This window comes from Taudactylus pleione, unplaced genomic scaffold, assembly GCF_031769625.1.
Source record: "Taudactylus pleione unplaced genomic scaffold, aTauple2 ptg000411l, whole genome shotgun sequence".
In the NCBI taxonomy this organism is placed as follows: domain Eukaryota; kingdom Metazoa; phylum Chordata; class Amphibia; order Anura; family Myobatrachidae; genus Taudactylus; species Taudactylus pleione.
The window spans coordinates 1,126,106-1,152,500 of record NW_028284813.1 but is presented as its reverse complement, the minus strand read 5'-3'; the positions used below and the strand labels follow the sequence as shown (position 1 = coordinate 1,152,500).

The 26,395-nt window shown below is 43.8% G+C and overlaps 1 protein-coding gene across 1 annotated transcript in view; it reads right to left on the bottom strand.

Annotated features, from left to right (window-relative positions):
* The window catches only part of ATP2A3 (ATPase sarcoplasmic/endoplasmic reticulum Ca2+ transporting 3), a 236,708-nt gene extending 218,898 nt beyond the window's left edge, over positions 1-17,810 (bottom strand). The window contains exon 1 of the mRNA XM_088447036.1: positions 17,179-17,810. Within this exon, the coding sequence (XP_088303162.1) occupies positions 17,179-17,296 (118 nt within the window). The 5' untranslated portion in view covers positions 17,297-17,810. The remainder of the gene's footprint in view (positions 1-17,178) is intronic.
* Between the last annotated feature and the right edge of the window lie 8,585 nt (positions 17,811-26,395).

The following is a 26,395-nucleotide window of genomic DNA, read 5'->3' as shown; positions in this document are numbered from 1 at the left end:
TAAGAATCACCAATATTTATTTTTGGTATGAGCAATATCATATACATACTGTTACCACTTTTACACTCAAATATTGCACTAAAAGTGGCAAGAACAACTGACAGTAATGAAAAAAAACACTATGTAAAAATGCTCTTTTAGCATGCATTTAACAGGAAGAAGAATGAACATGTCGCTGCCTTGTAAAACATAATTGACAATTTTGTGCCTGTACAGTTTGACTTCCTGAACAAGAACACATGAAACCAACCTGTGCAGAGTTTAATAACAGCTGCTTGTTGAACCTTTAAGTTTCTTGGCAACATAATGGTTAAGAGTATATTAAAAAGGTAAAGAGCAACTAAAGCCACTGACATTAATATATACTAAGCTACTCACAGTACAGCTGAATATTTTAACATTAAAGCTTGGACAGTTTGCTATATTAGGAGGAATGGGCTTATCTACCAAAACAAGAAATGCATAGTTACCAACGTTTTAAATGTATTTACCAGAGACATTTTGCTGCTAAGCTAGTACATCCACATAGGTTGCACACATTAAGGTCTCATGGACCACTACAACCTCCATCATATCAAGGTTACATAATGTCATATCCGCGTACTGTATGCATTTTTCACCATCTGGTAAGGAGTCTTATGGTGTAGTTAGTCACTATTGGAAAAGAGAAATATAAACTGTCCAATAAATTAGACACTAAATTGGCAACATGCCTAGTGTGTATTGGTTAATTCACACAGAGGAGGGTACAGAGCAATAGAGGGTACAGCTTTTTGACCTGTACTAGATGCCATCAGAACATATGGGGAAAAGATGGGGGGGCTGTCTAGTTTTCACCTTTTGCCTGTTGACTTACCACTGCCAGCTGTCTCCATGGATCTGTATGTGTAATTTGCCTGGAGGATCTGTTCTGATCATGCTGCTGCAGCACTTCTCTATGCATTCCTTCCACAATGAATATTTCACCTGGGTCCTTTCCTGTCTGTGAGCATTGCTAGCCCTGATTGGAATCACATGTGTAGTTCTGACTCAGTGCTGCAGAGATGAATACTCCCTCTGCATGTTGTGCATTCCACCACTCTGAATGCTACTGCCAGACCACCTGTCCATATCCACCAATTGCAGCCAGACCCAGGGTATAGATATCCCCCCCTGATAGCATTCTGGGCCTGAACATCTCGTTACTTCCCGTGGTGTATGGTTCGTGCTGTTTCTGTGTACAAGTGTATCCCTGGCTCATGCTGACAGCAACCTCTGGTGCATTCGGAAAACCTGCTGGTTTCCAGACCAGTTCTTCTCCCCTGGCAATCCAGAAAACCTGCTACAGCAATACCTGGCAATCCAGAAAACCTGCTACAGCAATACCTGGCAATCCAGACGTCCTGCTACAGCAATACCTGGCAATCCAGTAATTCTGCTAGTTCCCAGGCCAGTGCAACTCCTGTATTTTCAGCTTCAGCTATAAGTGAGTTCCTGTGCTTCTAACCTTAGTCCTGTGCTCTGCTGCTAGCCCTACTCCTGGTTGTCCCTGGCACCCTGCAAACCTGCATCGTGCTTCCTGCTTTGGATCAACTCCTGCTCCTTCTACCTACCCACTCCCTGAACCCAAAATCCCAAACCTACCTATTCCTTCCTGAACCGGTTATTCCCAATTACCCTATCCAGCCTGCACCTGAGTTCCAGCCTTTGTCACACCATTTCCGGATTACCCTGATTAGCCCCCGTCTCAGCATTACCTGATTTCCCTTCAGCCATTGTCACGTTATTCCAGTCCAGAGTCAAGTTCCAAGTTCTTCAGTTCAATCCACGTGATTCCAGTCCAGAGTCAAGTTCCAAGTTCACCAGTTCAACTCAACAAGTCTTCCTGCCGGTTCCACCAAGTTCCTGTCATTCATCATCAAAGGCAGTTCTCACTGCTACATAAATCTTGCAATAGAGCCATCTACGTCATCTGTGGTTTCAGTCATGTCGGTATCCGTTGAATCCCACTCATCACAGGTAACTCACAGACACCATTCGTGACAGGGGGTAGGTAGCGCTGCGACTATTCAGTTTATATAATAATAATAATAATAGCAACAGATTTATCTATAAAACAGTTAATTAAAAGCAGTGTGAAAACACAATGTTTGCACTGTGCTTTTTCAGTGTCACTCCTAAATGGGAGGTTTGCGGAACATAGCACCCAGTGACGTATGCAGTGTTATTTTAAATTTATGCAATGAGACAACAAATACACAATATGTGAAATATACAGTCCTCCTGGATAATGTTTTTTAAACTGATACTGAGAATTAATTACCTAGTTTTATTGCCTTCTGTATCTTGTTTTTTTTTTCCATCTTGGAATATCAAATTACATGGACTCCAATCAATCAGCTTACCTTATGACCTGTCTCTGTTATATAGATATATTGATGATACATCTTCGTGTAAATGTTTGATACAATTAAAAAAATACTTGCAACAATGTAACAGTGCTAACAATTTTTTTTCACACTGCTTTTAATAAACTATTTAATAGATATACATCTGTCACTATTAGAAATATAAACGTGAGTGCCAATATGCCTTTATTGGTAATCACCTCCTGTAATGGGTCATCAGAACCATGTTGATAATATGCACATCAAACATATGTCCCTTAATGCAGATCCCAGGGATTTAAGTTCTTGTTTATAGGTATTTATGATGCTTAGTTTCAAACCTCATTTAGCCTAAAGACTTTAAAAAGTCAAAAAGCATAGGATGGAGGTTTACAAGGGAGGCTCCTACCATTGTACTGTTGGGATTGTTCCTATTTAGACGCCTGACCCAGGATTCCATCTACGTTAAGGGACATATGTTTGTTTGATATGCACATCACACATTTTATCAACAGAGTTCTGATGACCCATTACAAGAGGTGATTCCAGAAACCATTTGTAATATATGCCGAATATCAAGGGACCATTCTGTAAGCATTGAATGCAGAAGTGGGTGCGATTGGCATCGATTTGATTCTATTTGCACTACCACTGAGTGTTCACTATTGTTTGAAGGATTTTGAATCCATTTGCTGTGCACACTGGGTGCCATCCCTAAAGAATTGATCCGATAGTATAGTATCTCCTCCTTGGATGCTTAAGTATATGAACTAAGAGCTTCTACACTTCAGGTGTATTACTAAGAGACTGCACATTCTGAACCCTACACAGAGACTTGTCTCCCTGTGTTTTTGGTTACTGTGGGGGGCTCCAAAAATTCCCACACAGTGTTAGTAGACATTGGGCCAACCTGGTTTCCATCCACCAGCCGTGGGTAAAAAGATGGTTACACAAACTCCTGGATCAGATGACTGCAGATGAGCCTTAAGGCAAGAAAGTACCAATTTATGCTTCTAGATCCTTAAAAAAGGTTCCCTGCACTGCAACTCACCAACTCCTCTGGCAGAAATAGTTTCCTTATCAAAAGGATTAGTGAGGCTGCCTATATCAATTCAAACAGGGCATCCATCAGAGCACTATTGGAGGTCCCAAGGAGCAAGAGAGGCAAATTTGTTCTCAAGTAAAACGGTCAGCGCTGACACTTGTGGAAAAGGAAAGATCTTTACGGAGAAAAATCAAGGATGTGTGCAATGTTGCTTTAGTTGGGTTTAATTTGGATTCTCAAAGTAAAAAGTATTTTCAAATCTCTTTACTATGCTATTGTTATAAGTGTTCTTCCTTGCAAAAGGGTCTTAATTATGGACTACAATGCTCCTTTATCCCTTTGCAATTCCAGTTCAATGTCCATTCCATTAAACATAGTTGCTGCTCAATTGGATAAAATACTTGATACTGAAGCAACAAGTCTGAACAAAGGGGTAGAGACCATGGTTCTTCCTGAATCATCTCCCAGGCTACTGAGAACGATGGACACAGCCAAAATGGAAAGACTGCTATCCCTTCTACTTTCTCAGTTTTGCTACTTCCACCACCTCAGCTCTCTAGCAGTGAAAGTTCTGGAAATGGTCATCAGTATTAACCATTCTGGATTTATCAGCAACATTACCTGTATCTTTCAATTTGGGCTTTGCCACCAGGTGAGAGGAATCGATGGTTTTTTGATAATCTGATGATGTGATCCAGAGAGGCCCGCTTGTGACCCCAGAGGGTTAGTAACGCTAACTGAAAACTGTACATGTGCCATCTTGTCCAGGGAACCAAGCCTATGGTGAAGGAAAACATTCACAACAGCTGAAGTACCTTCCTTAAGCGGGCCATACACCTGCACGATATCGGGCAGATTGACTGATTTTCAACAAGTCATATGATGGATCTTGTGAAAATAGTGTATTTTTTTAGTAAGATACGATCCGATGCGCGCTCCCGCAGCTCCTTAAATCGGATCTTATAATCAGATGTGCAGGCCATATGTTCCATCCGATCGTGTGCAGATCGTGCCGCTTATTTTATTAATGCGATCCATCGTGCAGCAATTCAAGTCATTTCAATGACTGTTTCCCTAATGAGCGCATGAGACACAGGATCGATCATACGACAGATCCGGAGCCAATAAAAACAACAAATATGCTGCTGGGGCAGCCAGGGAGCTCCGGGGAGTCGGATGGTGAATCGGATCTGATGCTGGTTGTGCAGGTGTATGGCCAGCATTAGTGTTTGCTGATGATTCTGTAGCTGATGTGCCAAGTACTGTATTTTAGAAACGTTTCTTTCTAAAAGTTACTTTGTTTTGATTGTATTTATTTGCACAACCAGGAGTTTTATTTGTGGTGAAGGAATTTATAAACTCTTCATTTTATTTGCAGGATAACAAAGCAATCACTAATACAAGAAATGTCATCCAGGAATGGTTTTAGCTTGGCCCCCTGTTTTCTTAATCCTGCCACCAGTATTTTTGTAAAGGTTCTTGTAGAATTTGCTAGGCTGAGAGGCAGACCGGGGAAGTGGAAGTGTCCCATGACCCAGAACCTGAGGGTAAATTATTTTATGAATATAATAGGAGGGAGACAATTTAGTGGTGTGGTTATAATAAGGAGGAAAATATTAAAATATTTATATTATCAAGCAATATATTAATACTAACCTTCTAAGGGCTCAGTATTTTTTAAGAATCTAATTATAAAGCAATTATTTAGGACAGGAGCAACAATATTTCATGTCACTATAATTGGTGCCCACATCATTAAATAAATGTTGCTCCCATGACAAATAGATTGCCTACCACAGAAAGACTATTTTGGGACAGGACTACCACACATGGGAGAGCATGTCCTCATATCCACATACTCGCCAACAGAAAGGCCAAGTTTTTGAGAAGATGGTTTGGAATCTCTTAAGGTGCTCACGATTTCCCTTGAACGCTCCCCTGCTCTCCAGGACACAATATGGTGCTAAAAAAAAAAAAGTGTGTCCAATCTCACCAATGATCTATCGTGCGTCCTTAACAATATCCATTGCGTCGTGTAAGAGATTGTCAGATCTTGCCTGCTGTAGGCAAGATCTGTAGATACGATGTACGACCCGCGCGTACGCGCATCGGCATCATTATGAGTGGACAAGCACGATTTGCGCATATTTTGCAAGATTTGTCTCTCAGATTCATTGAAATTGGGCGAATCGTGCAAAATATCGTGCAGTGTGTACGCACCTTTAGGAACAAAGTACCACTGAAAATACAGATTCCGCCCATTTTCATCTCACAGACTAATCATTATAAATCTAATCTTATCTAACTCCTGGGAGTGGGAATTTCACCTAATCCTTCCTACAATTTAAGCTTATGAAGCTTGGCTTTTAGAAAAAGTTTTCTAAGCAAAAGGACATTAGTGGAGAAGGGGGTTGGGAGCCAAGAAAAACTTAGCGGGAAGATTTGTAGAAATGTCTAATCTGGAGATAATAAAACAATTGCTAAAGAGTTGAAATCTAGACTGAAGATCAGCAAATGCATAGCTACTTCTACTAATAATCTGACAATGCAACAAGTCCACTCCACAATGGGAAAGGCGAGAAGTCCGATACAAATTGAGTGTTATTCCAAAGAGGAGTTAGGGATAGATTGCTCTTAACTCTCCCAAAGCTCCTGCTATTTTTGCAGGCAGCCCATAAAGAAGTTGTGTCTAGGGGTGGACCACTAGATTAGCCCTAAAAGTTATGCTAAACATATCAGAACTGAGCAATGATGTTTTCAAGATGTCACAGAAGCAGTAAGTGCTATATACACTCTATTAAAACGATTTTTATACAAATATTGAAAAAAAAAAAATAATTTAGTAAATCATTTTGGATAAGTTTAAATAGATGTTCTTCACCTAATTCACTCATAAAAATTTTTTGGTGGTTTTAGAAAAATAATTTGTCAGTTAAGTGGTTCATTAAAACTCGGGTCTCAATTCAATTCAGCGCAATGCTGACCAGCCCTGCGAGCTATTCAATTCACTGCGCTGTTTGGTCCGACAGTTGTCAGTTAAGTCGGAGAATGCAGGTTCGCAAGAAAACAGCAGTGCGGCTGGCAGGGGGGTGCGAGAAGAAATCCTTCAGTTGGAACAAACAGCACGGCGAACTGAATAGCTCCGGGAGCTCCCTCCTGGGGCTATTCAGCATCGCGCTGAATTGAATCGAGCCCTTGGACAGCAATGAAGAAATATATAGTTTTAGGAAAAATAGCCAGTTTCAGTCATCACAAATCAAAGAAAACTGTCAAAGAAGTAGCGAAACGATCCATCTGAAGAAAGTACATTGCTACAAGTCTGACTAACTCAAGCGGTGGTTCTTGTTATGAGGTTAATAAACAGAAGGATTATAGAGCCTAGGAAGACAGATGGCATTAAACCAGGTCAATGTACAATGTTTAGTAGATACTGTATGTAATTTCTGAAGTGTGTATGCCACGTAATAAGACACCACATATCTGTATATAATGGTCAGACTAATTTCTAACAATATGGAGAAATCTGGTTTGTATTTCAGTACTAGGCAGTAGCCCTGTTGACACAGACCTAGAATTAAGAACATTCAAGTTATTAACTGTAGCGCTTAAAAAAAAAACAAAAAAAAAACGCATTAACAGAAGTCATGTTGAAATACAAAAACCAAGAGGAAAAAAATGAATGTTAATTATTGCCTTTTTTACTGTTTATCACTGATAGAAAAATCCATGATTATCGTATTATTTGCGTGTGTCCTTACACATCTTTGCTGCAGTGCACCAAAACGCCAATCTGCACGCCAGCAGGTCCCGCGAGAGACTGCTAGCACCAGGTTTCTTTTTTGCAGAAAGATACATCAAAGTCACAATGCGATGCGACGAGGACACACCAGCAGACTGTGCTGATTAATTTTATATGCTTGTATATCTGTGTGGACAGAGTCCCTGAATAGGTATGTAATGCTGGCTGTCGGGATGCCTCCTGCCAATATACAGACAGCGGCATCCCGATGGTTGGTATCCCGACAGGGGTCAGGTAAGTATACTTACCCTCCCTCCCTTCTCCCCTTAACCCTACCTTCTTGTAGCCCAAAACCTTTGAAAAAGCTGCCACACAGTAGCAAAACGCGTTAGTTGCTGTGACCCTGGTATTGGATTTTAACTGGAGAAGCTTCTCCATACGAACTTTACCACTGTCCGTATTGTGGACCACCAGCCTACGACTTACAAGACCGAGGACTAGGAGCCTGTACATCTGCGCTGGGATTTATTACAACTTGGACCTCCGCTAATTAAAGGACTCCATCTAATTGTCTCACAGAGCCGGTAATAAGTCTTCATAGCTGGACAGTGTCTTAAAACTTGTGGACATGAATTATTTTGTGCACAGACTTTAATAACCAACCTGAGGTTTATTATTTGCTTCTTGTAGCTTAATCCTAACCCTCCCCACCCCGCACCTTAACCCTTCCCGTTAGTGCCTAAACCTAAGTCTCCCCCTCCTAAGTGCCTAACCCTCCCCCCTAGGGGTGTCTACCCCTAACCCCCCCCCTTCCCCCCCCAAAACCTAACCCTACTACGCTGTCTAAACCTAACACTACCCCGCCCCCCGCAGCTAACACTAGGGGCCCCCCGGAATTATCTTGTTTGGGCTGCGTCTATCTGGATTCCGGCATCAGGATTAAGATAGGCATCGGTATTTTGATGCCTATCTTAAGTCCCGTGTCAGACTTTCAGCGTCGGGATTGAGAGCCGCCGGTCTCATAACTACATCCCAATACTTGAATCTATAAACCAAAACATGTATTTTAAAAGTATATACACATAGCACGTGTCTCAAAATTGTATCTTCTACATACATAACCATTCATTCAAGGGAAGATTTACCCTAATTTAGAAAGTAATGGGTACACATGGTCAGATATTCTTGACAATATTAACGATAATGATGGAAAAAATAGTTACATCGTTCAGATCGTTAACATGTTTGGCATACATCAACCAACGATGCGCGTGCCCGCCTGTCATAACGATATCTGAAGTAGTCTGTGTTTGCAGTCCAACTTGGATGCCTTCATCATTTAAATACTGTCAGAAATCGTTCATCGTTCATGAGATAGTTGTTCAAATTGTTCATAGTTGATCTAGCAAGTCTGACCCTATGTATGCACCATAAATTACTACATAATTTTGTCACTCGAATCATTGTAGCAACTCCTTTCACTCTACCCAAATTTATATTCTAAGAAAATGTTAGCTTGGAAATATAAATAATAGAAAACCACTTAGAAATACCAATTGCTCACAGTAATTACCATTTAAATGAGCAATATAATTTAAATAAAATTTAAGTGTTACACAAGGCAATGACAGATTGAGGGGGAAAAAACCTGCTGCCATTTAATACAAGTTTTTGCACTGAGAGTCTATTGTAAGCTTATCATACCCTTCAATTATTAACAAATTCCCTGCAGGAACCTGTATCAGAGGCTGGCATCCATGTCTTTCTGAATCAGATATTTTATCTAGTGTGGGATTGGAGGTGTATCGCGTGGGCAACGCATAAATGAGTCAGGAGATTTTTTTTTTCCTCTGTCATATTAAAAGTATTTATCTTAGAAGCAGTGAAAAAAAAAAAAAAAATCAAACGCATAACGAAATAAAAAAATGGTTTAATGCAATCTTACTGTGGTGTGCATTACATTTTTTAAATGACTGGAAATTTTCTGCTTTATATATGCACAGTCAAGTTTATTTATATATTCCCATGGTTGTACAATGCTTTACAACACGAGGATGCACAATGGAGGGTTCTAAACCTGCAGGGTGGCATTGCTGTAGTAGTGCACGGTTTGCATATAGCTCGATTTAGGTCAGCAGTCCCTAGCCTGGATTTGATCATCACTTAATACACTGGCCTCACAAGGGGGTTGCGGGCCGCACTGGGTGACATCAAAATAGCGGAGCTGCTCTGCTATTTTGGTGTCACCCCATCGGATGGTGTCACCGTGAGTGACATAAGAGGAAGGGAGAGATTGTGGGCTGCCCCAGCAGCTGTAGAAGCGCTGGGGAAGCCCACTGTGTGCCGAGAACGGGAGGCATTAACGCCTCCCGGATCGGCACATATAGGGGGCATGGCTTCATGGGCAAAGCCATACCCCCTTTCACAAAGCCACACCTCCTTTTGAGCACGCGCACCTACGGCACGCACAGCATTTCAGTCCTGCCGCACCGGGTGTCACAGAGGTAAGTGACACCTCTGACTTAATATTAATTTATATCATACTTGCCTTCTCTCCCATAATTCAGACTCGCACATTTTGGGGGAACTGTCGCAGACACATGAGAGTAGGCCTGCCTCCCAGATCTGCAATGGACGCAATGATGCAATTTGCGGTTTATCACGTCATTGTGAATTGTACAGCAGGGGGCAGGCCGCAATGACTCGTTTTGCATTGCCCAAACCTCAGCATCTCCCGAGGGACCCAGGGATAAAGTTGGAAAGTATTAATTACATAGACCTACTACCCTCTTAATAGAAGATATTAATTTTAAAATGTATTATTGATTTCAAGAAGCAAAGTAACCACCAGCAGTTAAAAATTTTTCCATTTCACTTGACATCTAAACTCTATGCTGCATACACATACGTGGTACACGCAGTCAAATGGTTAATATATATATAGCCAAGAATCATTTACAATGCAAATTATAATTTTGAAGCCAAATGTGATCCATTTTTGCTTATAAGAAAATTAGCACATGCAAACCAGTACACATTCAGATGAGGTCCCAGTCTACAAACTTAAAATAAAAAAAATAAAAAAAAAGGCCAAAATTACAGGAACCTTAGAAAATAAATACCTATATGGAAATAGTCTAGAATACTGTAGTCTGGACAGAGAAACATGAAATAAACAGATGAATACATCAGGCTACTATAGCTTACAGAGACAAGCTAATATGGAGTAAACAAATATACAGTAAAATATATATTTGATTGATAGATCTATCAGCCATAGCATTAAAACCACCTGCCTAATATAGTTTAATTCCCTGTCATGCGCCAAAACAGCTCTGACTCATCAAGGCATGAACTCCACAAGACCTCTGAAGGTGTCTGGCACCAAGACATTAGCAGCGGAACCTTTAAGTCCTGTAATTTGCAAGGTGGAGCCTCCATGGTTCAAATTTAATCCAGCACATACCACAGATGCTAGATTGGATTAAGATCTGGGGAATTTGGATTGTGAGGCACCACGCCACACTGCAGCTGATGCTTTGTGTTCAGTGCCGGCGTCCCTGCTGGGCTGCCCAGGTGACTATGTACTACGTGGCTTATCTTCAGCATGGCTAGTGACCCTTCTGCAGCAGTCCATGGTTTCCCGATTCTATCATGCGCAGGTGACTTACTCTGCAGAGAAGTTCTGAAAACACGAGTTGCTAGGGGGAGGTAAACATCGGGCATGGGAGACACTGCTTCAGGCTAATAGGATGGGGTCTCTGCATGGTGCCCGCCCATACTGAACACTTTCAAGAGCGGTTAATCATCCAATGCATGTAAAGCAATTCCACTCGTATGTAAGGGATAGGTACGACATGCCGAAATTCGGGAACCCGGCGTTCAAAATCCCGACGACAGCATCCCCACAGTGTTAGGGTACCGACCCCTGTCAGTCGGTATCCTAACTCGCCCCTTCTCCCTACCTTAACCCTCCTTTCTCTGCACCTAAATCTAACCTCCAGAGCTGGACTCAAGTCTAGATCCCCATATATTTCCAGTAGCATCTTTTGCACCAATTACAGACTGGCACAAGTGGACCCTGATGATTATGACTGCTAATAAACTAAGGGGCTGATTCAGAGTTGGGAGCAAAGCAAAATGATAAAAATTTAAATTTGCACCCCGGTAAAACCATGTTGAAGTGCAGGTGGAGCAGATTTAAACTATGCAGAGAGATCTAGATTTCAGAGGGGTGTGCAAAAACGCAAATCTAATTTCCAGTGTAAAAATAAGGTGTCCAGCAAGTGTGGACTCACGCAAAAGCAGTCCGTATTTACCCTGCATGCAAAAACAATAAATGTATTTGCACCTCTTGCACTGCAACATTGTTTGTTCCAGGTGCAAAGTTACTTGCTTTTTTTGCTTTGCTCCCAACTTTGAATCAGCCCCTAAGCGTAGGGATAAGGGACGTAGAAGTGGACAAATTTGCCAATGGTCGAAAACATGCATTTATTTTCCGTGCATACAATGGAAGAGCAATTGTGGCCAACATTTTGAACTTTATATCCTACAAAAAGGGGCCATATTAAAAAATAACAAATCTTCAAACACACTGTAGATGGAGTTGCATTCCATCCCTTCCTATGAAAATTGGTTGAGCTCTTCTACAGTGTAAATAAAGATTGTTTTAACTTATATAAAGTAGTCAAATTAGATTCATTAACAGCACAGTGACATTAAACCAGGTTTACTTATAGGCCCTACATAAACTGCACATATAATGGAAAACAATTCCCTAAACACAAATTATGGCTATACACTGTATTTACACCACATTTAAGAAGAGAAAAAACAATGCAATATGGTTATTATGCTTTAGGCTCTTAGCAATTTAGAATATTAAATATGATGAATGTTAATGCAAAACAGATCTGATAAGAAAGCAGACATTAAAAAAGCCTCAGATACTTCCAATATGTCGTTTCTTTGGATTGTAAATAGTTCTGCATGAGCATGCTCAGATTCTGCTGCAATTACCAACAAGGTTGTGTAAATCTAACACAAAATATCAAGCACATGGGTGAGGCTGAATTAGAATGTAATTCACAAGTACACTATCAATTTATACAGTTTGTCTTATTTAATGTGAAGCACTAATTCAAGAGTAACATTCCTAGGTCCCATGGTATTACAAAAGAATTAATGATAGCATTTCGGGATTGACTAATTAAAATTGAACAAATGAAAACCTTGCTGGATTGAACTTAATGTCTGAAGCTTGGATGTAGTGGCCTCTGGTTTTGCTAAAAAGATGGTTTTCAGCAATTTTTCACTAAATCATTATTTATGGTAAATGTAATGTAAATATGTGCACAAACAGAAGTGCAAACCTGTCTAACACCACATAACTGAACCTAGGTAAGCACAATTTACTTCACTTTACTACATTTCTTTCTAAATTTCTCAATAACAAACTTTTGCCTTAGGGGTGCCGTGAAAACAATGCTGATACTCTAGGGCGCAGTGATTCAAAAAGTTTGGGATACACTGGCATACACACTGAATTATCTTGAACAATATGAACGATATCATCATCCATATCATTCACTTTATCATCTAGTGTGTATGCCCCTTAAGTTGGTGACAATATAACAGAGGAATCAACAATGTGGGGACTCCCTGCCATAAAATCCACCAGCTCCAGCCTGTGCACCATGGAGTTGAATTCCTTAGGGGTATTGGGCCTGCAAAATAACACACTTTCTTCAAAAACATCCCTGAGCTGTCAGTGTGGGGTAATAAACTAAAAAAAAAAAATAAAATAAAATAAAAAAGTCAGCCATGATTATAAGTCACAGCAAATAAGGACCTATTAAGTATCCTGACTGTTGCCATATGCTCATAACTTAGTCTCACAGCCATGCAGATGACAACTTGTATATCAAGTGCTTAATTATCAATAGTTATCACAGTCATAAGCTACATCCATAAGGAGTTAAAACATGTATGAATGAAAACACATTCTCTCACTTTATTGTATTAATAGAAATGGAGGGGAGAAGATGGGTGTTGGCTAATGGGCCTGGTGAACACGAGGTGGCACAGATTTGTGAGCATTTTGGCAAAAGACTGAGACTGACAAGAAAACACCTGGTGGAACATGATCAGAGAAAATACAAATTTGCATAAAACATATGGAGAGTAATAACAAATTTAATGAAAAGGGCAGAACTGTATGTATTAATAGTAATTACCAGGGAAAAATTAACCTGTTCAGGCCACACTCAATCTCACTTAAAGCTACTGTATGCCAATCAGCAGTCAATGTACTAAGTCATTTAACAATAGGGTAAATAAAATGTTATATACAAAGTGACAAAATGGTTTTAAAAAAGGTTTTCCAAAACTTCAAGGGAATACAATTAAATAAGGACTAATTAAAGAGATAAGACTTTAAAATATCAACTTATGAGCGACAAATGACTTGACAAAGTAAAGTTTAATTAGAAATACAAAAATGGATTTGGTAAAGTTAAGTGCAACTGTGCTTATTTAATTTTGTCTGCGTGATAAACTAAACAGATGTTTAAAAAATAATTATAAACTAATAAAAAATATTATATATATTGAGTGGTATGTTCATAGTTTATCGGGAATATATAGAAAGTTGTGGTTAGTCAGAAAAGTATTTAGAAGCTTATTATGTGCTTCCATGTTTTTCTTAATGTGGTCTGCTTCCCAAAACAGATTTAATAAATGTGCATAATGTATGCTGCAGCAGATATTCCTAGGGCTTCCACTGGTTCTGCATCAGCAAATCCATGATTTACCATTTTAAAATGGCTAAAGAAGAGGGGTGTGTGAGTGGGACTGCCGCACTCTCTTGATTGCAGTCTCCCAAAATATCACATGGCCTCAGTTTTCAGCCAAAGTTAGTAAATGTATATACTAGGTGGCAGTGCTGCTTAACATCCATGGTCTCTTCTCATACATACATTTTTTTTTATTTTTAGTTAATGATCCAACCAAGGCATTAGCATTGGTATGCAGACGGTGTAAATGCCGACCGTCGGCATCCCTACTGTCTAATCCCAGCAAGGGTCTAATGACAGGCGCCGAAATCCTGCCGCCTGTCATTTTACCTACTCCGGGAGCCTGACGCCCGGCATCCCGATTGAAGGTAAGTCGGGCGCGGACAGCCGCAGGGGGGGGGGGAGGGACTTACAGTTAGGCATCCCCCCATGAGGGTTAGGCTAGGGGAAGGGGGGGGGGTTAGGCACCCCCAGGGGGATGGTTAGGTTTAGGCAGCTGGGAAGGGGCGGGGGGTAGGGTTAGGCACCCCCAGTGGGATGGCTAGGTTTAGGCAGCTGGGAAGGAGGGGGGGGGGGGGATGTTAGGGTTAGGCAACCCTAAGGGAGGGTTAGGTTAGTTCGTACTTACCTCAGCTGCTGTCGGGGTCTTCACTAGTGCCGGTCTTCCGGAGTCGGAATTTGAACCGCCGGACATGCGTCCGGAGGCAAATCATACCGATCCCTTAGCATTACATGAGTGGTCTTTAACATCTCAATATAGCACTGCCCAATAAGAAATCATGTAATCTCCTTATTAGCAAAAAACTAGATTGTGGTACTACCATGAATAACTAGTGTTCATTCTAGCACCCTGCAACTGTCAACCCCTGTAGTTCCTTTTTCCTGCCTGGGGTGTCGCTCTCTCCTCTGGTGCATCCAGTAGTATGTATCTGAGCAGTTTGTTGCATCAGCTGAGTGTGCTAGAAGCACCAGAGCATATAGCGACACCCCAGGCAGGAAAGAGAAACTGCACAGGTTGTGACAGGTGGAGGTTGGTAAAATGAAGACTAAATAACATATTACCCTCTAACTGCTTTCATTTGTATTAAAAATAAAATGGTTCCAAAACCATGACCTACTGAATATCCCCAAAGATAAAAATAGTCATGATCAGTTTAGCCAGTATATATGGATCAATAAATACAGAATTGCACACCAATGTCTACCCAGAGAGATAGGTGTCTTTTTCATTTATCAATGTCTCCAGTCCCCAGTGCAATGTCACTCTGGTGCATTGTACACGGAGTAATATATAATCTCCCCGTTTATGCTGGTCCAGCACTCACTTACCAATGTATCTTCACCCAGTGCCTTCACATACACAGCGCTTTACAGAAAATATTTGGCCATTCAAAATCAGTCCCTGCCTCAGTGGAGCTCACAATCTATATGTCCTACCACATGCTCACAAACTAGGATTCATTTTTATTGACTGTCAGCGCTAATGTCCACAAGATCTACAAATCAATGCTCATCTACTAATTATAATCTCTGCCTTTCCCCCTTTCAAGATAGTGTGTATAGCTGTAAGTGGCTCTGTAAAACAGCTTATAGCTATAAATCACTTAGAAGTAAGCAGTTAAACACTTGTACAATAGGAACCTATGCACAACATACAATGCAAAGAGGACCACTACTTTTTTTTTTTTACCAGTTATGAAATGCTGGCAATAGTATTTCTGTTTTACATCACCTTTACACAATACTTGGTACTGTATAAGCCGTTGTTACAATTATTAGAGCCATGACAACTTCTGTTAGAAGGTGAGCAGAACTCCCACATACATTAAGCACGTTATTACTTTTGCAATTGTATCTTAAGGTTTTAAACATATACAAGAATAATTACACTACAGACATAAATTAGAACAGTATATTCAGCATTCTGCCATTACAGCACCTGTTTGCATGACAGCATAAGAGCCATTGTTGCATCTCATTAATGACAATAACAAATCAATTCCAGTAGAGTTAAACCTATCATAGCTGTATAACATAGCCAAGCTTAAACCCAAAATGAAGCTAAATCTTTTCTTGGATGAAAAAGACACTATGCAATGACTTGCCTCCAGCCTCCATTCATTCAAACAAAAGCATAGAAAATGACTGAAATCCAACATTGCTTACCAATGAACTGTCTTCAGGTAGTAAGAAAAAAGCAGGGGCATCTTACAAACCAAAGGGGTCTTATGAAACAGTAAATAGGTTCCCAGGTCTGCTGAACCCAAGTTACTGAGTGATGCACTTGGTGTTGTACAGTAATTTGTGTTGTATAGTACTGCTAGTATGTGGTTTTTTCCTCAATATTTTTTCTGACAGACAATATTATTTAAGTTCAGGAATTTTACTGATCTTTGGCAAAAACTGAAATACTATGCTTGTGTCATTTTGAATAAAGTGTAACATATGAAGAATCTTACAACTCAAAAGAAAAAAAAAAGAAAGAATTAGCGCAAGAAGAGGTTACAGGGCTCTTGCACCATTGTGGTTTTATTTTTACAAATATGACAAGATGTGTTACAGTTTTAAAATCAATGTGCAAAATGCTGTCACCATTGGTGTCCTTAGCGAGCACAGACCAAGTGTGTGTAATAGTGACACAAACTACATTCAGACTTGCAATGATGTAAGTGAGTGCAAAAAGTGGAGAAAGGGGATTTTTTGAGGGTTCCCTGATCACATAACTTAACAGCCTAAAATGTCACTGAACACCAGTGAGCTGTTGTTGGCTTCAATAATCTCACATGGACAATGAAGTGCATGTATGGTGCTAATCTGATCATCGACCCCCCCACCTGCCTTCTTGTCTCTCTGTAATATGCCACAGGTTTGGGGGGACCCGGAGTTAGAGATGAGCAGGGATCACTGGGATGGGTGTCGGTTAAAGCCAGTAAGGAAACCAGCTGTAGTGGGACTAAAAGTCCATGCAATCCCTACCTGCCTAGCAGAGGCGAAGCACATGTAGCCTAAACCTAATGGTGTAACTAGACATCCGTGACAGGCCTACACACACAGACACACACAGAGAAGTGACACTCCGGATGGGGAGAGAAACACCCTGTAGCTGAGTGACAGGACTGATGTGGCCGCACTCTCTCTCTCCCTACCTGTACCCAGCTGCTGGCTGTATGGGGGACACCGGGGCAGACGTATAATACAGGCTCAGGTGAGGGGGGCGTCCGCTCTGTCACTCACCGTTCGGTCCATATTTATCTCTGCTCCTCCGGACCTGCTCAGCGCTCAGCCCGCAGCTCTCATTCACCTCGAAGTGTCGGAGCACCTCGGACACGGGCTTGGCGTGTGCGCTGTCCATGCTGGGCTTCCTCTCCCACTCCTCAGGCAGCGGTGTGGGGGCAGAGCACGGGGGGCGACTGGGGGAGATATCTCCCGGCGGGTCACTGCTGCTCTCCTCCTCAGAGATCTCCGGAGCACGGGCGTGGACACCTTGTGTCCCTCTGGCGCTGCACCTTGTTTCCCCCTAGTGAAAGGTGAGCTCTTCTCCGGGTGGAGCCGCCTGTACAGGGACTGCTGCTCTCTCCTCCCGCTCCGTGCTGCTGCTCATGTCTGTGCCATGCCGGGGACGGGCGCTGCTGGCGATGGGGTCTCTCCGGGCTCCGGTAGGAGTGTGGGACTCAAAGTTGCTGCTGAGTACTAAACTTACTGCTTATCCTACGCTACCTGCGGCCTCCTCATTGGCTGGCTGCAGCACCCAAACAGTTCCTACCCACATCACCCTTGGTGCCTCTGCCCATTGGTCCTCGCTAAGCTGAAATTAGCATTTTAAAGATTTAGCCCTCGGTAATGTTACTGTGGAAAATGTTTCGAGAGCTGTGTAGATATGAGCACCCCTCCCTGCTCTGAGTCTTACTTCCTCTTATTTAGCTGAACACTTGCTAAATGCAAACTATGGCCAGGAGGCAAGATGCAACCAGGAAGGTGTTAATATACAAATCATCAGTGCTGAGGAGATAAGACACTGACAGCTGCGTTGTTATGGAAAATATTGCAGTGCAATTGCACATATTTACATCTGAGAGCACTATCACCATATACTGTGTATTTAAGGCAGTTACAATGCACGATGGTGTCTTCCTGAAGATGTGTGATTATCGAAAGTAGGCAGCTCTGCCTCTTATTCAAATCAGGGCTCATATTAGGGTTAGTAGGTGCTACACACTGCTGTATTCACTATTATTTTGGTTAGTACTTATCATATAAATCATTAGAAATAGGGGTGTATGTAACCATGTATAAGAATGTTAGGATCTATGCTTGATTTGTTACAACAACAATTGAAAAATGTATTGTTATACAGTGGCAAACACAAGATTTTGAATGGGGGGGTTTCCAAATCCTTGGTTACCGAACCAATGAAAAAACATCTAGCCACAAATATATATATAGATACAGCTTACACAGGATTGAGGACCACTGCAGTAAAATATACCACTCAGCCTATGACGGGTTACAAACACACTGAGGACCTCATTCAGAGTCGGTCGTTGCGGCCGCTTACGATCAGAAATTGCTCTCTCATTGAACACAGCCATGTCGTTATTTTGAGTGACAGGATGAGGCGTTTGTGGGTTGTAACAGGAGCAGGTGCTTGTGAACGGGGGAGTGGAGATCCGAACGCAGGCGTGCCTGACTATGCAAACGGTGTTTTATGGGAGTACATAATTAACTAAGTAGTGTCAAGGCACATGTGACATGTGAGGTTTTTACACTGACTTGATCGTAGTGCTTAAGAGAGGGTATGGTCAACCTTAAGCTCTACGACCAGCTCCGATGGTTCCCGATGGTCTCGATTAATCCTTATATGCCCGGAGATGACGTGTAATGCGAACGAGAAGGGGGCGTATTTTTAGTCTTAAGGCTGCATCCTCCCCTCGCTCGTCCAGCTAAGGATCCCATCTTAACGACGTAACTTGCGAGCGCTTCATTTGCATATCCGGCCCCTTTTACCTTACTACCGTGCGGCCGCAACGACCGACTCTGAATGAGGTCCACACTGACACAACACACACAGACAGACACACACCCCTCTATCACTAAAAAACATGAGTGCAGCAGGTAAATAAATACAGCCAGCATGATATAGTAAAGACCCCCCTCACCCCAGTAGGGGGGGATACAGTGCCCCCAGCAGTGGTCCCCCTATGCAGTGCCCCCATTAGTGCCCCTTTTACAGTGCCCCCAGTAGTGCCTCTTAAACAGTGCCCACAGTAGTGCCCCTTTAACACTGCCCTCAGTAGTGCCCCTTATACAGTGCCCCCAGTAGTGGTCCCCCCTATGCAGTGCCCCGTATACAGTGCCCCCAGTAGTGGTCCATTCTATGCAGTGCTCCCAGTAGTGCCCCTTATACAGTGCCCCCAGTAGTGGTCTGCCCTATGCAGTGCCCCCAGTAGTGCCCCTTATACAGTGCTCCCAGTAGTGGTCCCCTCTATGCAGTGCCCCATATACAGTGCCCCCAGTAGTGGTCCGTTCTATGCAGTGCTCCCAGTAGTGCCCCTTATACAGTGCCCCCAGTAGTGGTCTGCCCTATGCAGTGCCCCCAGTAGTGCCCCTTATACAGTGCTCCCAGTAGTGGTCCCCTCTATGCAGTGCCCCTTATACAGTGCCCCCAGTAATGGTCCCCCTATGCAGTGCTCCTTATACAGTGCCAACAGTAGTGGTCTGCCCTATGCAGTGCCCCTTATACAGCGCCCCCAGTAGGGGTCCCCCCTATGTAGTGCCCCCAGTAGTGGTCCCTCTATGCAGTGCCCCCAGTAATGGTCCCCCCTATGCAGTGCTCCTTATACAGTGCCAATAGTAGTGGTCAGCCCTATGCAGTGCCCCTTATACAGCGCACCCAGTAAGGGTCCCCCCCTATGTAGTGCCCCCAGTAGTGGTCCCTCTATGCAGTGCCCCCAGTAGTGTCCGCCCTATGCAGTGGCCCTTAAATATATAACCAGGGGCGCCGAGAGGGGGAGGGGCAGGTACAAATTACCCGGGCTTGCTGGAGGGGCCCGGCAGGGGCCCAGGTCTGGTACCGCTTCCCCCCTCTTACATCACAGCAGCCCAGCACACGCTGCTGTGTGCTGGGCTGCACTGGGAGACTGCTCGCGGCTGCTAAGAAGCAGCCACAGCAGTCTCCTATGCCTGTGGGGGGAGCGATCACTGGTTATGCACCGGGCTGAGGGGGCTTACTGCGCCCCCCTTGCCAGCACTCAGCGCCGCAAAACTTTTTTATTTTACATAAGGGGGCATGGTCACGCCGTCCGCTATTAGGCCATGCCCCCTTTTTTACCGGGCGGCTCTTGACGGGCCTGTATATAACATAAGTCAAGACACACACAATATACTTACCATAATCCCGCTCCTGCGCCCGCCACAGTCCGCTCTTCTGACCTCCCGCTCGGCACTAACGGAGAGACGTCATGACGTCTCTTCCATCACACACTGCGTGGATGCAGCAGCCAGTGAGAGTCTGTCTGACTATCATTGGCTGCTAAAACAAACACACCGCAGCTGGGTAGTACGAGTGCACTACCCGGTGCCGTGTTTGTGACTGTGTAGTGCGGACGGTACTACACTTAAACCGATCGGCGGACAGGGGGGGTTTCTCTGTACTCAGGAAACCCCCATGTGTGCACGTATGTTATATAGTCCTGTACCAAATTAAGTATCCTACAGGGCCAAAGTAATGTGAGTAGGCAGTGACAGCATACAGTAGCATATTATTGTCACCAACTGGCCATTGCAATCGGCATCTGATCGATCGTGATTAGATTATTTTGGGGCCCATATGTTCCTGCTGCATGTCAGGGCAGATTAATGGGCCCATTTATCATTCAATATCTGTGGCTTATTCCCCGACAACTCCCGTTTTTGGGGGATACCCTAAAATATTTAGTATTGCCTGAATAAATGAATAAGGGACAGAAGTCCCTCCATTTCCGCCAGCAGCCGCCACCACATAGGTTTCTATGGGGGATGCGATGCTGTCAGATTTATCAAGTTCCGTAACGCAAAGCATTTTGAAACTTGGCCCCCACAACTTACGCCATCTGAAGGTGGTGTAATACGATGTAGCCAATAGGCTACACATCACAATACTAGCCGGAAGAGGGTTCGATTGCTGCCGCGCATATGTGGTCTGTAGATCGTGCATATGCAGGGTCCCTACCACAGGAGTTAAGAGATCACTGACGCGGTCACTTCACTCCCAGCACATCGCAGGGACAGGCTCCTTTCGGAGCCCCGTCCCTGCAGTTGTAATATGTTACAGGATGCGGTCAATATCCCGACAGTTGGGATGCCGGCGCTTAGAATGCCGGCGCCGGAATCCCGATACCTGTCAGAATCCCGGTGCCAGCATCCCGACGGTAAGTTCTGGGGTTAGGAGGAGGGGTTAGGCACTAGGGGGAAGGTTATGGTTAGGCACTAAGGGGGGACGTTAGGTTTAGGCATTGGGATTCTGATCACCGGGATTCTGAGCACCGGCATCCCATACCCAACCCAATGTTACATTCAGGTGCTATGATCGTAACCTGCAATGCGATCATGGGCACTAATATCGCGCCCAGATCGCATTGCAAATGTCTGAGTCTCAGACCCTCAGTTCTATTACATTACATTACATGTAAGCACTTCAGATCGCTTTGGGCTTGATTCAGAGGTACACGCTAAATGCACGCTATGCCAATGTTCACGTAGTTGATCAATTTGCTACTGCACATGAACAAAATATTCTGAAAACCCCTACAGTGCATTCATTACCGGGAGTGTATGCACAGATGTGCTGTATGGGACCGCTGGTATCAGAACTGGTGAAGGAAAACCCTGGGAGTTCCTGGGTGGTGACTGGGAAGTAGCCTGAAGAGAATGCAAAAAAAGCTGTCGCATGGGCGTATCAGTGAAAGCTGCTGCGTTCTTATACCCAGTGCCGCAGCCATGTTCAGAAGGTGACACTGCATCTGCCATAAGGCTGGTGCAAGTGTCGATGGTGTGCCAATGGTGGATTGCCCAGAACCACTGACGGTGTTGCAGCGTACACAGGCACTGAAAGTGAGTGTCTTAGGAGCACGTTAGTGCACAAAGGAAAGGCTGAAACTAGCATTTGCATTTTATTGATACCCTGGCTCCACAAAAAGATGCACCCACAGTGGCTGCATGCACCTCTGAATCAGGACCTTTATGTGAAAGTACTGTATACAGATTGTGGGGGTCATTCAGACCCGCTAGCGAGCGCAGGATGCTCGCAAGCGGGTCGATGTTGCCCCACTGCACATGCACACGACGGAGGGAGCTCCGTCGTGCGCATGCGCGAGACTCGGATAGCGACGGGCTCTCCGTCGCTCCGGGTCTCGCACCAAAGGGGGCGTGCTGTCGATGTTGATTGACAGCACGCCCCCTTTGGTGGGCGTGCCGGGGGCGTGGCTGCCAGACGGAGGCATTCCAATGGGAACGCCTACCGTCTGAAGCCGGCCCCACTGACATCACTAGTGATGTCAGTGGGAGTGATTTTGGCTCTGATAGAGCCAAAATCACTCCAGGGCTTGCGGCAGAGAGACCCTACCGCAGGGTCTCCGTCGCAAGCCCGATGGTCGCGATGGTCTTGACCATCGCGACCATCATCATGGACGCTAGCAAAACCTGTGGGTGGTCACCCACAGCTATGCGAGCGTCCAGGAGGACACTCCATTTTCATGGAGGAGGGCCCTGATTCAGAGCGAGCGCTCTGGTCAGAGAGTTCGGCTCTGAATCAGGCCCTGTGTCTTTGAAACAGTCATTTGTGACAGATAAACAGCATTTCTTATTTAATATAATGTATCAATTTTGGAGTGTTTCAGAGCTTCAGAATGCTGTGTTATTTCTTTCTTACAGCATTTAAATGTAACAGAAGAAGAGATCAACATAATAATAAAAGCTTCAGCTTCAGAACCGACACTACTATTAGGTAAACAGAATCGGTATGACATACCACCAGACCTAAGCCCGGCGGATGAAATACAGACACAGGAAGTCTGGCAGATGAAGATCCCGATGGCGCCTGGTAAGTATCCTATCTCTCCTCTCCCCTCTCCTCCCCTAACCCTCCCATAGTCCTCCCTAACCCTAACCTCCCCCCTAGTGCCTAACCCTAACCTCCCCCCAGGGGTGCCTAAACCTATCCTCCCTCCCCGCTCCCTAAACCTAACCTGGTGGGGTGCCTAACCCTAACATCCCCCCCCAGGGGTGCCTGACCCTAACCCCCCTTTCCCCTAGCCTAATCCTAACCCTCCTGGGGGGGGTGCCTGACCATAAGTCCACCCGAGAGTCCCTAAACATAACCACCCCTCCCCCCTACGCCTAACAGGTCCCAACGCCTGGCTTACCCACGTGGGGATTTCGGCGTGGGGCTAATGATAGACATCAGTATTTGGACACCTAACATTAGTCCCATGCCGGAATTTCACAGTCGGGAAGCCGGCGGTCGGCATTTCGACCGCCGGCTTCCTTGCTACATACCAGGTAAACCTAGGAAAACCAATCCTCACCTCCCACCTCCTAAGGTAAGAAGCAGCTGAAGTAGGGGCGCAATAACCAAGTGGGAGGGTGCATCATTTGCTCTAACCCAGTGTAGGTTCCATAGTATTTGTTATTACTGCCTCACAATGAGTCATTCGTTTGATTCTGAACATAGTGTATTTTGTGTGTTAACCCCAGGTTTGCATGTTTTATTTTTCTACAATGCAAAAAACATACGGGGGTACCTGTGGTAGAGAAGTTTCCTTGGGATATATATAATATAATTAATAAATAATGAAACATAATCTGTAAAAAAAAAACTGTGTAATATGTTGTACAGTAGTAATAATAATTGTTTAAGAAAGAAAAACTAGTTAGCAATAACTTCAATCTATATATGAGTGGTGCCTGCGTGATTTAGTTGTTCAGCCTAATCTGCATATGTCACCAAATTAGATACAGGTCTGGCCATACAGAATAAATGACTAATGCTGCCCATCCACTAGCAGACCATAGAAAGACACCACACCCCTGTTACATTCGACCACCCCCTCTCACCACCCACAAATGGCACGTCCTGTCACTCATGCTTGTACAGGGTGTGAACGCTTCCCGATCGCATGGACTAGTTCGCGCATGCGCACTGCATCTTGTACGCATGCGCAGATAGCAACCATCTGCAGGCTATGTGCGAACACAACCTAGCGAACAGGTCTGAATCAGGCCCTATGATCTCTATAGAGACCACAGATCCTTTCCTGTACTTATCCATACTGCACCACCTTTCCAGTACATCATCAGCAGGAGGAAACCACTGAAGTGGCCCTGGCACTGTATGTCATGCATTTATGAGAAATACAGAATGTTGGCATACAGCAGAGAAGGTGACCCAACTTTATACTTGCCATCCACACCTGGGCAGACACAGACAAACAACACAACACTGCCTTCAGTCTCATGGTAATCCCACAGTGTTGACAAATAAAGTAATACAGACATCCTGATGAAGGCCAATTGGATGATTTGGAATGTGAGAACAAAATTACTTGTCTCTCTGTTTTATATTTACTTTGAAAAAGTTGTAACAAATAAGAAATTGCTATTGATGTGGCAACAAGGGATGGGGAGGCTAGTTTTAAGTGGGTGGTGTGACTGGTACACATGCTGGAAATGCAGGTTTTTTGGGTTTTCTTTTTATAAAAAGCTGGAGGCAAACTAGGCTGTAATGACAGCTGAATCTGCTCTAAGCTACATTCAAACATATTTGCATTACCAATGTCTCGCCCCCAGCCATTTATAAAAAAAAATCTGCATTGCCATTATTTGCATAGTAGAAAATTAGAAAGTACAGATCAGTGGTTCTCAAACTCAGTCCTCGGGACCCCACACAGGCCACATTTTCCAGGTCACCCAGCAGGTGCACAGGTGTACTCATTACTCACTGACACATTTTAAAATATCCACAATTGGAGATAATTATTTCACTTATGTTTCTATAGGAGACCTGGAAAACATGAACTGTTTGGGGTCCTGAGGACCGAGTTTGAGAACCTGTGGTATAGATTATAAATGGACTGGAGCCGTCTGGGTGTTACTGGCAATGCAGATCTGATTTTATAAATAACTGATGGCATAATGTTAAAAACTGTGCACAATGCCCAGGTGTATTTTACAGGGGGGGTTTTTGTATTTTTTTTTAACGAAACGTCATAGGGATATTTATTTATTACCAGCTATTTATATAGCACACACATACTCTGCAGCATTTTACATTGAATATTTGTTTAGTCACATCAGTCCCTGCCCCAGTGGAGCTTACAATCTATGGGGGTCATTCAGACCCGCTCGCGAGCGCAGGACGCTTGCAAGTGGGTCGATGTTGCCCCACTGTGCATGCGCACGACGGAGGGAGCTCCGTCGTGCGCATGCGCGAGACCCGGATAGCGACGGGCTCTCCGTCGCTCCGGTCTCGCACCAAAGGGGGCGTGCTGTCGATGTTGATTGACAGCACGCCCCCTTTGGTGGGCGTGCCGGGGGCGTGGCTGCCAGACGGAGGCGTTCCCATGGGAACGCCTACCGTCTGAAGCCGGCCCCACTGACATCACTAGTGATGTCAGTGGGAGTGATTTTGGCTCTGATAGAGGCAAAATCACTCCAGGGCTTGCAGCAGCGAGACCCTACCGCAGGGTCTCCGTCGCAAGGGTCTTGACCATCGCGACCATCATCATGGACGCTCGCATAAGCTGTGGGTGGTCACCTACAGCTATGCGAGTGTCCAGGAGGACACTCCATTTTCATGGAGGAGGGCCCTGATTCAGAGCGAGCGCTCTGGTCAGAGCGTTCGGCTCTGAATCAGGCCCTATATCCCTACCACATGTACCCACACATACTTACACACTAGGTTTAATTTTTTTTGGGAGCCAATTAACCTACCAGTATATTTTTGGAGTGTGGAAACCCACGCAAGCACACACAGAACATACAAACTCCACACAGTTAGCACCATACTGGGAATCAAACCACTGACCTCAGTGCTATTAGGCTGTAATGCTAACCATTACACTGTCTGTGAGAGTGGATTTGACTGGGATGCTGGGGTCTATTCATCATAACTTAATTTATATAAAAGCAAGTCAAAAATAACATTTTCACCTAATTTTGTATAATTTAAGTGTCAGCCCCATTCATTATTCTTGTATCGCAGGAGACATCACAGATATCTCCTGGCTACAATTGTGCATCAATAATTTCCACAATACCCATACTTTAGTATAGAGCAGTGGTTCTCAAACTTTTTTGAATCACAGTGCCTAGAGTATCAGCATTTTTTCCATGGCACCCCTGGGTCAAAAGTTTCGTATTGAGAAATTTAGCAAAAATTAAATTAAGTAAATTGTGCTTCTTTTTGCATATTTTTTGA